The sequence below is a fragment of the Pongo pygmaeus genome, chromosome 9 (assembly GCF_028885625.2).
Source record: "Pongo pygmaeus isolate AG05252 chromosome 9, NHGRI_mPonPyg2-v2.0_pri, whole genome shotgun sequence".
NCBI classification, from domain to species: Eukaryota; Metazoa; Chordata; class Mammalia; order Primates; family Hominidae; genus Pongo; species Pongo pygmaeus.
Window position 1 is genome coordinate 21,968,043 of NC_072382.2, and position 10,489 is coordinate 21,978,531.

At 45.9% G+C, this 10,489-nt stretch overlaps 1 protein-coding gene across 1 annotated transcript in view; it reads left to right on the plus strand.

Moving 5' to 3' along the window:
• SYT13 (synaptotagmin 13) overlaps nt 1-7,188 on the plus strand; it is a 46,168-nt gene extending 38,980 nt beyond the window's left edge. The window contains exons 5-6 of the mRNA XM_054440813.2: nt 959-1,088; nt 3,125-7,188. Coding sequence (XP_054296788.1) covers nt 959-1,088; nt 3,125-3,429 — 435 coding nt within the window. The 3' untranslated portion in view covers nt 3,430-7,188. The remainder of the gene's footprint in view (nt 1-958; nt 1,089-3,124) is intronic.
• The last annotated feature ends 3,301 nt before the right edge of the window (nt 7,189-10,489 follow it).

Below are 10,489 nucleotides of genomic sequence, written 5' to 3' on the forward strand. Positions count from 1 at the left end.
GACAAGCTTCCATGGGCCCTTCCCCCACTCCCACTCCCCACTCCATCTTGGCACAGTAGGCCACACATCTCCCTCTTCCCTGGGATTTCGAGGGAAGGGCATCTTCTTCCTGCTCAACAGAGGAGACTTCCGACCTTCAGCTGATCCCTGCCCACACACTCCCTTCTCTTTCCTGCCAGGTCTCCCCAGAGCTTGGATTGCAACCAAACACCCACCTCCTAGGAGGGGTCTTTTGGTCGTTCTTGTCCCTTGATGGATTTGTTGAAATTCCAAATAAACTTCTGTATGAATTTCAGGAGAGTTACTCTAAAGCTGCATGCAGGGATAGATGTGTTTGTTTGGATGCCTCACAGGAGCATCAGCACCTCCTTCAAGGTGTGGTTATTGCCAGTTGCCTCTGGGCATGATCTACCATCATACGCCCCAGCACTTTATTGACATTACTGGTCGTTCTGTTGATGAAGCAACCTCCTGGAGCTGGAAAGAACTATCTTTTCAAACATAGTTATGAATTACAACTCTCCCGCTGCCCCAGGAACCTGATGGGTCCATGCAGGGATTCTGAAACTGTTCTCTGAGGCCTTAGAGGACAGAGGTGTCCCAGGAGGTTGGGGGTGACAGAAGGTGAAAGGTAATGGGGAATTCTGGCCTCCTCCCACCTGCTGCATTCTGAGTAGCCTTTCTTTGCTCTGTTTTGTATGTTGGATTTGAGTATATGGTATATGAAAAATCACATTTTGAGGCAAACAAAGAAACTGCTATTGAAGCGCATGCCACATGGAATTCCTCTGTGCCTTGCTCTCTTCTGCAAGGGTGGAGACCCCAGCATTGATGGGTAAATGGTTTCAAGGAGCCTGTTGGATGCGAGTCCAGCATGGTCCCAGTTTCAGCATTTGTTGATGGGTTGGAAGGCGTCCCCAGGTGAGACTCCCCTCCTGCGTCTCCTTTTCTGTTTCAGGAGCCATCTGCAGGAGCTGGAGAGGTCCTACTATCCATCAGCTACCTCCCGGCTGCCAACCGCCTCCTGGTGGTGCTGATTAAAGCCAAGAACCTCCACTCTAACCAGTCCAAGGAGCTCCTGGGGAAGGGTGAGTGAGATGTGAGAGGATGGCCAAGGCCCCTCCAGCTGCTGGGAGTGTGTGCTGAGAGAGGTGGCACCTGGGAGGAAATGGTCACAGGTAAGCAGGGAGGTGGAATATGAGCACATCTATGGAGCCATGCTCAGCTGTGTTCTTCACCCTAAGTTCACAAATTGATTTTTGAGGACACACTCACTTCTTTGAGTTCACATCCATTTACTCTTGGACCAATCCCATCCATTAGGACCCAAGTGTAAGCTACCTGGGGCTCTCTACCTTGGAGATCCACTATGAGAACCATCAGCCCTAACCACAGAGCACAAGAAGCCAAGGGTCAGACTATAGCCGTGGAGTGAAGGGCCTGGGCTGTCAGGAAAACCTGGCCCAGCCCTTGTCACCCACATCTGGCTGGACCCACCTTTCCGGCAGATGTCAAGAAGGCCAGGTTCTTCCCCTCCTGTCTGAACTCACCGCCACTGCACTCCCCCCACCCACCCCAGTCTCTTCTCTCTTCTCAGCCTTTGCCAACTGCCACCCTCACACCAGCTGAGTGTGGGTGATGGCAGAAGGTGTGTGGGTACATGGGCTGAGAGGCCTGAGGCTTCAGGCATCTGTGCCCCATATACCCAAATAAGCTTTTCTGCAACACCCTGGAAGCCTCAGTTTTTCCTTCTGGATACCCCAGTCCAGGTCCAGCATCTCAGAGACCAAAGCAAGCTCTCCTACATGAGCAGGAAAGCATCCTCCGTTAGCCAGATAATACCTGGACTGGAAGCCACATGCTCTTAGCAAGATATAAATAAGTCTCTATTTATAGCAGGGTACAAATAAAGAATTGTCACTGCATTCTGAATTTCAAGCAAAAGACTTGGGGCTAATGAAATCAGAAGAGTTGGTCTTGCTGGCAGGTTCCTGAGTCAAAGGTCAAAGTTCAATGCTTTTATCTCATTCCCTTTAGACAATTCTTTGCTTCTTGCTCTTTTTTATAGCTCCTGTCAGGACAATTACAGTACAACACTTCGTCTCTCAACTCTGTCTGCAGAAATAACAAACTAACCTCCCAGGGGTGATAATTACAGCAATAAATACAAAGTAACAATTATTCTCACATTAGCTTTGGAAACCTTGACTAAGTAATCCACTCCAGCCTTGTGATGTGACATGAAAGCTCGCCTGGTAACCTGTTTGTGGATTTCCTTGGGCCAGCTCTCTTGATGCAGTGCCCTGGGTTTGGGGGAGTGTGCAGGAACAGGCAGTCTGCCTTCATCCCTCTTCCACATGAAGTTGGGGGTCTTCAAATAAAACTTTAAAAAGCGCAGATGAGAAGAACTCAACCAACCAGCAGGGGATCTCCTATTTTAATAACAAACAAAAATGCTTACACCAAGAATCAAAGGGATGAAGACTTAGGAGCTGGCTTCATTTTTCTGGTCTGAGTTTGAAATCCAGCTGCAGGACCCCTGAGCTATTGTCATGGACCTGGTTTGATGTGAGGATATGAAGTCATGTAGCAAAGGTGGTTCCCTCTTGGTACTCTAACATGCCCCAGTCACAGGCCACCCAGTGGCCAGCCTTTTGTATCGTGGTATTGGCCGTTTCCTACACTTTAGTGTCAGTTCTATGGAGGCAAGAACTTCTGCTGCATCCCCACATCTAGACCAGTGCCTGCCATAGGGTAGGCACTTAATATTTGTTGAATGAATGCATGGCCCGGTGGGGGAATGGAGAATAATCCCCAATGCAAGGAAGTGAAAGTATCCTGGATCGACTCCTAGAGTTGTAGATTGTCCAGGTGGGATGCTTTCCTGCTCGTATAGCAGAGCCTTCTATGGTCACATAGACTTGGGACCTGTGCTGGGGTATCCAGAAGGAAAAACTGAGGCCTCTAAGATGTTTGGGTATATGGGGCACAGATGTCCGAACTCCTGAGCCAGAGACATCATCTTTCCAACACCAGGAGGGAGCTTTGTCCTGGGCCCTGCCAGATCCCAGAAACTCACTCTTGTCCCTTCTCTCTGTCTCTTTTCCCCTCTGCCCCTCCCCAGATGTCTCTGTCAAGGTGACCTTGAAGCACCAGGCTCGGAAGCTGAAGAAGAAGCAGACTAAACGAGCTAAGCACAAGATCAACCCTGTGTGGAACGAGATGATCATGTTTGAGCTGCCCGACGACCTGCTGCAGGCCTCCAGTGTGGAGCTGGAAGTGCTGGGCCAGGACGAGTCAGGGCAGAGCTGTGCGCTTGGCCACTGCAGCCTGGGCCTGCACACCTCCGGCTCTGAGCGCAGCCACTGGGAGGAGATGCTGAAAAACCCTCGCCGGCAGATTGCCATGTGGCACCAGCTGCACCTGTAACCAGCTGCCTGGTCGCCTCCCTTCTTGGACAGCCCTGACCCGTACTCTGCAACCTCCTATCTGTGCCCCTTCCTCATTCTGACACCCAGAAGACAGTGACAGATGTGTTTGCAAGGCTGGGATGGCTCTCTCATCACACTCCTGTTTCTTAGAAATAAGCAAGACAGAGCAGGAAATGGAATATGTGGGTCACACTGAGGAATGCATTTTGCTCATCTGTGTTATTGAAGGAGATGCTTATCAAATGCAATTCCTACGCCTGTTTTATAGGTGGGGTTAGGTCAGATGCAGAGAAAGCTAAATGTGGGAATCATGGATGCAAAGAAGAATTTGGCTTTTTGAAAAACAAGCATTTCAAAAATGATGAAGGAAGTGAAAGTATCCTGGATCAACTCCTAGAGTTAGAGGTTGCCCAGGTGGAAGGAAACCTTAGCCAGCGTTCAATCAAGCTCACCATGCAGGGCAGTCACCCAGCAGTTGTCAAACTTTAGCATGTGAAGAGTCACCAGCAGATTCCTGGGCTCACCTGGAGACATTCCTAGTCGGTATTCCTGGTCGAAGCCCAGGAGCCTTCCTTTTTAACAAGCTGATGTAGAGGGTGGAGCACTGTACTTGGAGAAATTCCTTCTACAATATTCCACACAGGTTTTCAGCCACAGTCCTTGATGGAGTCCCAAAACCATGGTGCAGCCGGTTCCAATACTGGACACCTCAACCATCAGTGTGAAATCTGGGGCCTCAGCTTTTTAATTTAATTATTTTAATTCTTAATACTTTAATTTGTGCATTTCATAAGCCCCCTGCTCTTGGACTGAATTTTGTGATTTTATTGAAGAATTTTATGTTTTTATCTTAAAATCAGTTTCTATTATCCTTGGGGAGACCATCCCTAACAAAGTACAGGTGGGATCTCCTGTGAGTCATTGGCTGGGTTCTGATTGCTAGATGTCACACCCACCAGCATCACCAAAGTGACTGAGATAGACCGGTCCCTTCTCAGTGTTCTAGTCACTTCAGGAGGAATTTAGTTATTGACTTAGTCTATGACATCTGGCTACATGTAGGTAGAGAAGAAAGACAGTTTTAAAAAAGAAATCAGGTCTTTTGCAACTGTGCCTCCCTCTGTCCGTTTACACTTGAATGGGTAAATAACCAGCAGCTAGGTTTTGAATTCCTACCTTGTTATTCTAAACAGATGTCCACATTGTTAATTAAATCTAAATTATAAGCCTTGCTAAGTGGATACGGTACTTACCCCTGAACCAGGATTCCTGGGTTCTGTTGTTGACATTGCCCTTTAGAACCTGTTTGGCCAGCTGTATAAGATAGGACTAATGACTAGGAAGCCTACCCCAATGAATGATATACCAGATGAAATAGTGTTCAAAACCTGTAGGCACTCTCTGGCTAAAAACAAACTCTGAGGCCACCAGCAGATCATCTTTAAGCTAAGTTACTATTTTTCACCTTTTTTTTTTAGATGGAGTTTTGCTCTTTGTTGCCCAGGCTGGAGTGCAGTGGCACGATCTCGGCTCACTGCAACCTCCGCCTCCCAAGTTCAAGGGATTCCCCTGTCTCAGCCTCCTGGGTAGCTGGGATTACAGGCACCCACCAACATGCCTGGCTAATTTTTGTACTTTTAGTAGAGATGGGGTTTCACCATGTTGGCCAGGCTGGTCTTCAACTCCAGACCTCAGGTGATCTACTCGCCTCGGCCTCCCAAAGTACTGGGATTACAGGCATAAGCCACTGCGCACAGCCTATTTTTCACTTTAGTTTGGCAGCTGAGAATGCCCAGAAAGTGCCAGAAGCATCGTGGCATTTCCAGAACCATGGATTCTGCCTTTGGACCCCTCTCTATTAATATTAAAACTCTGGGCCTTCAGATGTCACCCTAATCCCCTGCCCTAAGACAGAATTCCTGGAAAAGATGGATAAGGGCTTCATTCCTTCAACAAGTCAAGTCATACTTGGCCTCTCCCGAGAATCTGAGCAGGAGCCTTATAACCTGTGGTCATTATTTTTTCTTTCTGTACAGAAATAGGAAAGCATTAGAAATAACTTCTACCCATCCTCTGAAAAAAAAAGAAAAACTATCGAATCCCTCTTTCATGGGAAGTCTTTTGGATAATTGGAAACCTTCATCATTGAGGTTGGCCAGCCCCTGCCTAGTATTGTGTAGGCAAAGCACTTGTTAGTGGCTTCCTATAAAATGTTTTAGAGATCTCTTCACCATACTGGTTTCTTCTCTTTGGTTGATATGGGTAAAAGAAAACAAAACATTTCCTATAAGCTGAAAGCTGACCAGCATTCTCTTCTTGGTAACATCTACTACTCCAATCTAGAAAATTTGGATTCTAGACTAAAAATCAGGAAACATGGCTTCTTATAAATCTGTGCAGCTGCCTTATAGTACCATCAAAGGAATTTCAGGTGGGCTGGGCGGGGCCCCTGATCCCAGAGTTATCAACTCCACCTATCGTCATTTGGTCATGAAGCATCCTTTCATTCTTCTTCTTCTTCCTTTTTTTTTTGGGGGGGGGGCGGGGAGGGATCTCAAAGGTTTAGTCTTCCAGAATCCAAATTAAAGGTTGCCCCTGATGGGAGCCAGGATCCACCACAGAACATCTTAGATGTCAGCCTTGACCTCACTTAGCAGGGATTACAGAAATGAGATACATTTTGAAGGAGAGTTGTCTGTTATGTTCACTGTATTCTAAGTGCCTGGGATAAAGCTGTCTCATGGGTGCTCCATATATATTTGTTGAGTAAATTAATGAATTAAGAGTGGCTGGTGGAGTAGGCAGAAAAAGACACTGCAAATGGCATAAAAATTAGAGTCCTAGCTGAGTTCTCAATGGTAAAGGCATCAGATGTCTTAGCAGTCAAGCTAGAAATTCATGACATTGAGTATTACTATTTGCCTAATGACAATTCATTGCTCTCCATGTAAATGTAATCAACAGATGAAGAGAATATAATTGCTCTGCTTTTCCACTAAAACTGCATCTTAGTGAATTTTAAATTACCCAGAGATGTCAAACTGCCAAATCAAAATATTTCAGTAGTCTTTGCATCAGCTTACCTTGTACCAGAAACATTTCCAATTTACTATCAAATTATAGTAATTGAGCCTGTGTGAAGTACCTCATCATTTTTGAAAGGAACACCTTGTGTGATGCCAGTGAGCATTTCTAAAAAGGGTGTGAGGCAGAGGTAAAAATAAGGTGAGAGACCATTTCAGAACGCGCTGTTGCTCAAAAAGGTGATCTGGTTCTTTCTTCAGAGATTTCTATGGGGATAGAAAATCAGGAGTCCACCCTCATTAATCTGTGACTCCACCTCTTGCATCAAATCAATATCTATTTGTTGAGCACTTATTGATTAAGACCTTGCATATGTCTGTCCATTTTGATTTGAGATATAACTTTTTGTGTGGGTTGAATGACAAGTCACCCCAAACAAAGCTGGGCACAGAGAGTCAGCTAGGAGACCAGTGATTCAGGGTCCATTTCTCTTGGATGTAAAGGAGTCCTGGGTAAAATGTGGCTGTAGCCTAAACCAACTAGTCCTTGTGATTTGTTTCTGCCCTCTGTGTTTCCTGTTGTCAAATGCTAAGTGTGTGTTTTGCAGTCATGAACTAAAGCACAAAAAGACGCATGAGACATTGTAGTCATATGTCTGGTGTGACACTTTGGAGCAAAAACCTTGCAGTGGTAAATAAAAAATTTCCAACAGGGTCAGCTGCCTGGTGTTTTCTTTTTTTCCATTTTACCTAATATTTTGGCATATAAAATGCAGAAGAAATCATCTGATAAGCACTTATGAGCCACTGCCATGTTTAACAAAACTTGACAACTACAATTGAAGTACCCTCAGTGCCCTTTACTCAGAAGACCATGACCTTGGATTTGGGGTTTATCATCCCAGGCATTCCCTCATACTTTTACTACATGTCTCTATAAGCCCTGAGTTCCGTAAAGTGTTTTTAAACTTCATTTAAATTGTATCACATTATTTTGCTCAACATTAACTATTTCAGTTTCATCTGTGCAGACACATGCAGCTCCAGTTTATTTCTTTTTCACTGATGTATGATATTCCATTGTATGGATATGCCACAGTCCTATGCAGTTGATGTATATCTACATGTTTCTTTTTCTTTTTCTTTACTGTTACAAGAAATGCTGCTATGACATTCCTGTGCATGTCTCCTTGTGTGCTTGTGTGAATTTCTCTAAGATACATACCCAGGAGTGAGTCATAGAGTACTCTGTGCATGTGCATGTGTGTGTACCTTGGTGGCCCTGCTTGAGTACTGAACCAAAGAGGCTACATACAATTAGGAAAGCCAAGGTTGGGTGAGGTTTTCAGGGATTTGGCTTCATTGCTGGGGAGAAAAATTAGGTGGAAACTAGTAACTTCTCTTTCTTTAACATTCCCCAAAGAAATACTCCATCAATGGAAGGGTCTAGCAGCAGCCAGTGGTACTCATGAACTCCTGGTGGCAAGCAGGGACAAGGGGACTCCTGGACTCCTGTCATCCTAAGCCTTCCTGGTGGTCACTACAGCCCTGGCCTCTGGAGGAAGAGGGATTAAGCAAGGAGCAGGGCCTGAATTTTAAAGCTAGTAGAAAATTAGCCAGGTCACACAGAATTAAAATAGAAGGTTCTTAAATAGGATAAACAATCCATAAAGAAAGCCATGAGATGTCTTTGCTTTCCAAGTCTGCATATAATTCCCTATTTTATATTATGTATACACATACATTCTATTGTAATGGCAACTAGCGTTTAAATTTTCATAAAAAATAGGATCAGTTGGTTTTATCCCACATAGCCAAATGTTATGCAGACTATGTTTCACAGGTAACTATGAATATGGCCTGCCTGAGCCCAAAACTCATACTTAAGAGTCTGGACTGATATAAAAGAGAAATGGAAGAGGGAAGCAGAGTTCATGAGTCACTTTATACAAAGACTTTCCATTGAAATGCTTCGAATAACAAGCATTATTCCTGAGTACAAAATTGACTCATGTCTAGAGCATTGCATCAGGAGCTGGGAATCTGCAACCTGGCTTGGCTTTGTGACTGACCACCTTCACAGCCCCGGGTAAGTCACTTACCTCTGGGCCTCAGTTTCCACAACTGTAAAATGAATTTGGAGCAAATGATCACTACGGCTCCTTCTGGCTTTAACATTTTGTGATTCTATGACCTAGACTGTCAACAGCTTTTTTTTTTTTTTTTTTTTTTTTAGACAAGGTCTGGCTCTGTCACCCAGGTCAGAGTATGGTGGCACAATCTAGGCTCACTGCATCCTTGACCTCCCAGGCTCAAGCAATCCTCCCACCTTAGCCTCCTTAGTAGCTAGGACCACAGGCACATGCCACCATACCCGGCTAATTTTTTGTATTTTTTGTAGAGATGGGATTTTGCTATGTTTTGCCCAGGCTGATCTCAAACTCCTGGACTCAGGCGATCTGCTCACTTTGGCCTCCCAAAGTACTGGGATTATTACAGGTGTGAGTCACAGCACCCAGCCAACAACTTACTTTTTACACATACCTTTAGCCTCCTATCTTGTGCATAAAACAAATTAAACCAACATACATGTGTACTTGCCCTCCCTGCCCCATGCCTGCCTGGCAATGTCCCCCTGGTATCTCCTGACAGTCCTTCCTGACAGCTACCCACTCCTCTAGACAACCTGCAATGGCACCTGAGGCTTCAAGTCAGCCTCTTCTCATTTGCTTAATTGCTAATGGGGCTGGTGGTAATTTTCCATCCAAGAGTTTCATTTTTTTTTTTTTTAGAGCCAATTGGAAGCATCACCATTTCAGGAGCTCTGAACTCTAGCATCTGTTCTGTCTCCCTCCTGAGGCAGACGCCTGGCAAGGATAAAGCCACAGGATGTGGCTGTGGATGGATTTAGGAAGCTGGGCATTTTCTTAGTCCAAGTGTTGGAGAACTGTCCCCTTGCTCCCCTTCCTCATCTCCTGCAGGTGAGCCAGCACAGATGGCCCCTGGCAGGGACCTCAGCAGCTTCCCCAAGCCAGAGAAGAAGACCCCTACCTTGGAGGAGGATGGGAGGAAGCCAGACTTTCTCCCAGATAGGCACCTCCATCTCTAGAAGCCAGACGTTGCTATGGAAACTGAGCTACTGGTGGCCACTGTGTGATTTGGCCCCTGTGCTCGCTCATCCCCAGCCAGGTTTGGTCTCCTGTCAGTGCAGCCTAACCACGCTAGGGCATATAGTTCCCCAGCTCAGTTTCCCAGTGCCCTTTCTTGGTGTTTCAGGACAGCCTGTTGGCAAGTGAGCAATGGCAGAAATCCTGTTTCAGAAACCTAGGGGTTCCAACCAGGGACAAGAAAGGAGGAACCTGCTTTTCTAGCCAGAAAAAACAGAACCTCTCTGCAGTCCCTTTCTCCTTGAGGGCCAGGTGAGATGAGCTGCAGGAAGCAGAACAAGGTGCCCTGAGGATCTCTCTGAGAGGGGAATGGTGATTCTCATTTAGGTAGAGGCATCCACGCCAGTTGAAGGTGTAAGTGGCTCTGTATTAAAAGTCACCCAGGGCAGCTGCAGGGATTCTGGGTGAAAGAGGATGGCAGCAGGAAACCTTGACGTTTCCTAGCACCTCATTCACCCTGATCTTAGAGGTCACAATGAGGATGATAATGATAATCAGCACCTAGTAAACCATGGCTCTGGGCTAAGCGCTGAAGAGATAGAATAGGATAAGTGACTCATCCAAGGTCCCATAGGTTGAAAGAGGCACAGGATGATTTGAATCTGGGACGGTCTAACCCTAAAAAGTCCAGGCTCTGGGGTACAGCCAGTAGCCCAGGGTCTTTATTGGAAGATCACTTACATGCATAGGCAGTAGCTTAAAAATGCTACCTGGAAGCATGAACTCTGAGAATCACCAAGCTGGAAGGAGCTGGAAAAGTTCTCTTTCCTGTAGGAACTAGGAGACACCTGGCTGGATTGGGCAGAACATTGTCCAAGGGGCAAGAGCAAGTTGGAATGGAGGGGAACTCAAGTGAGTACCATGGGAA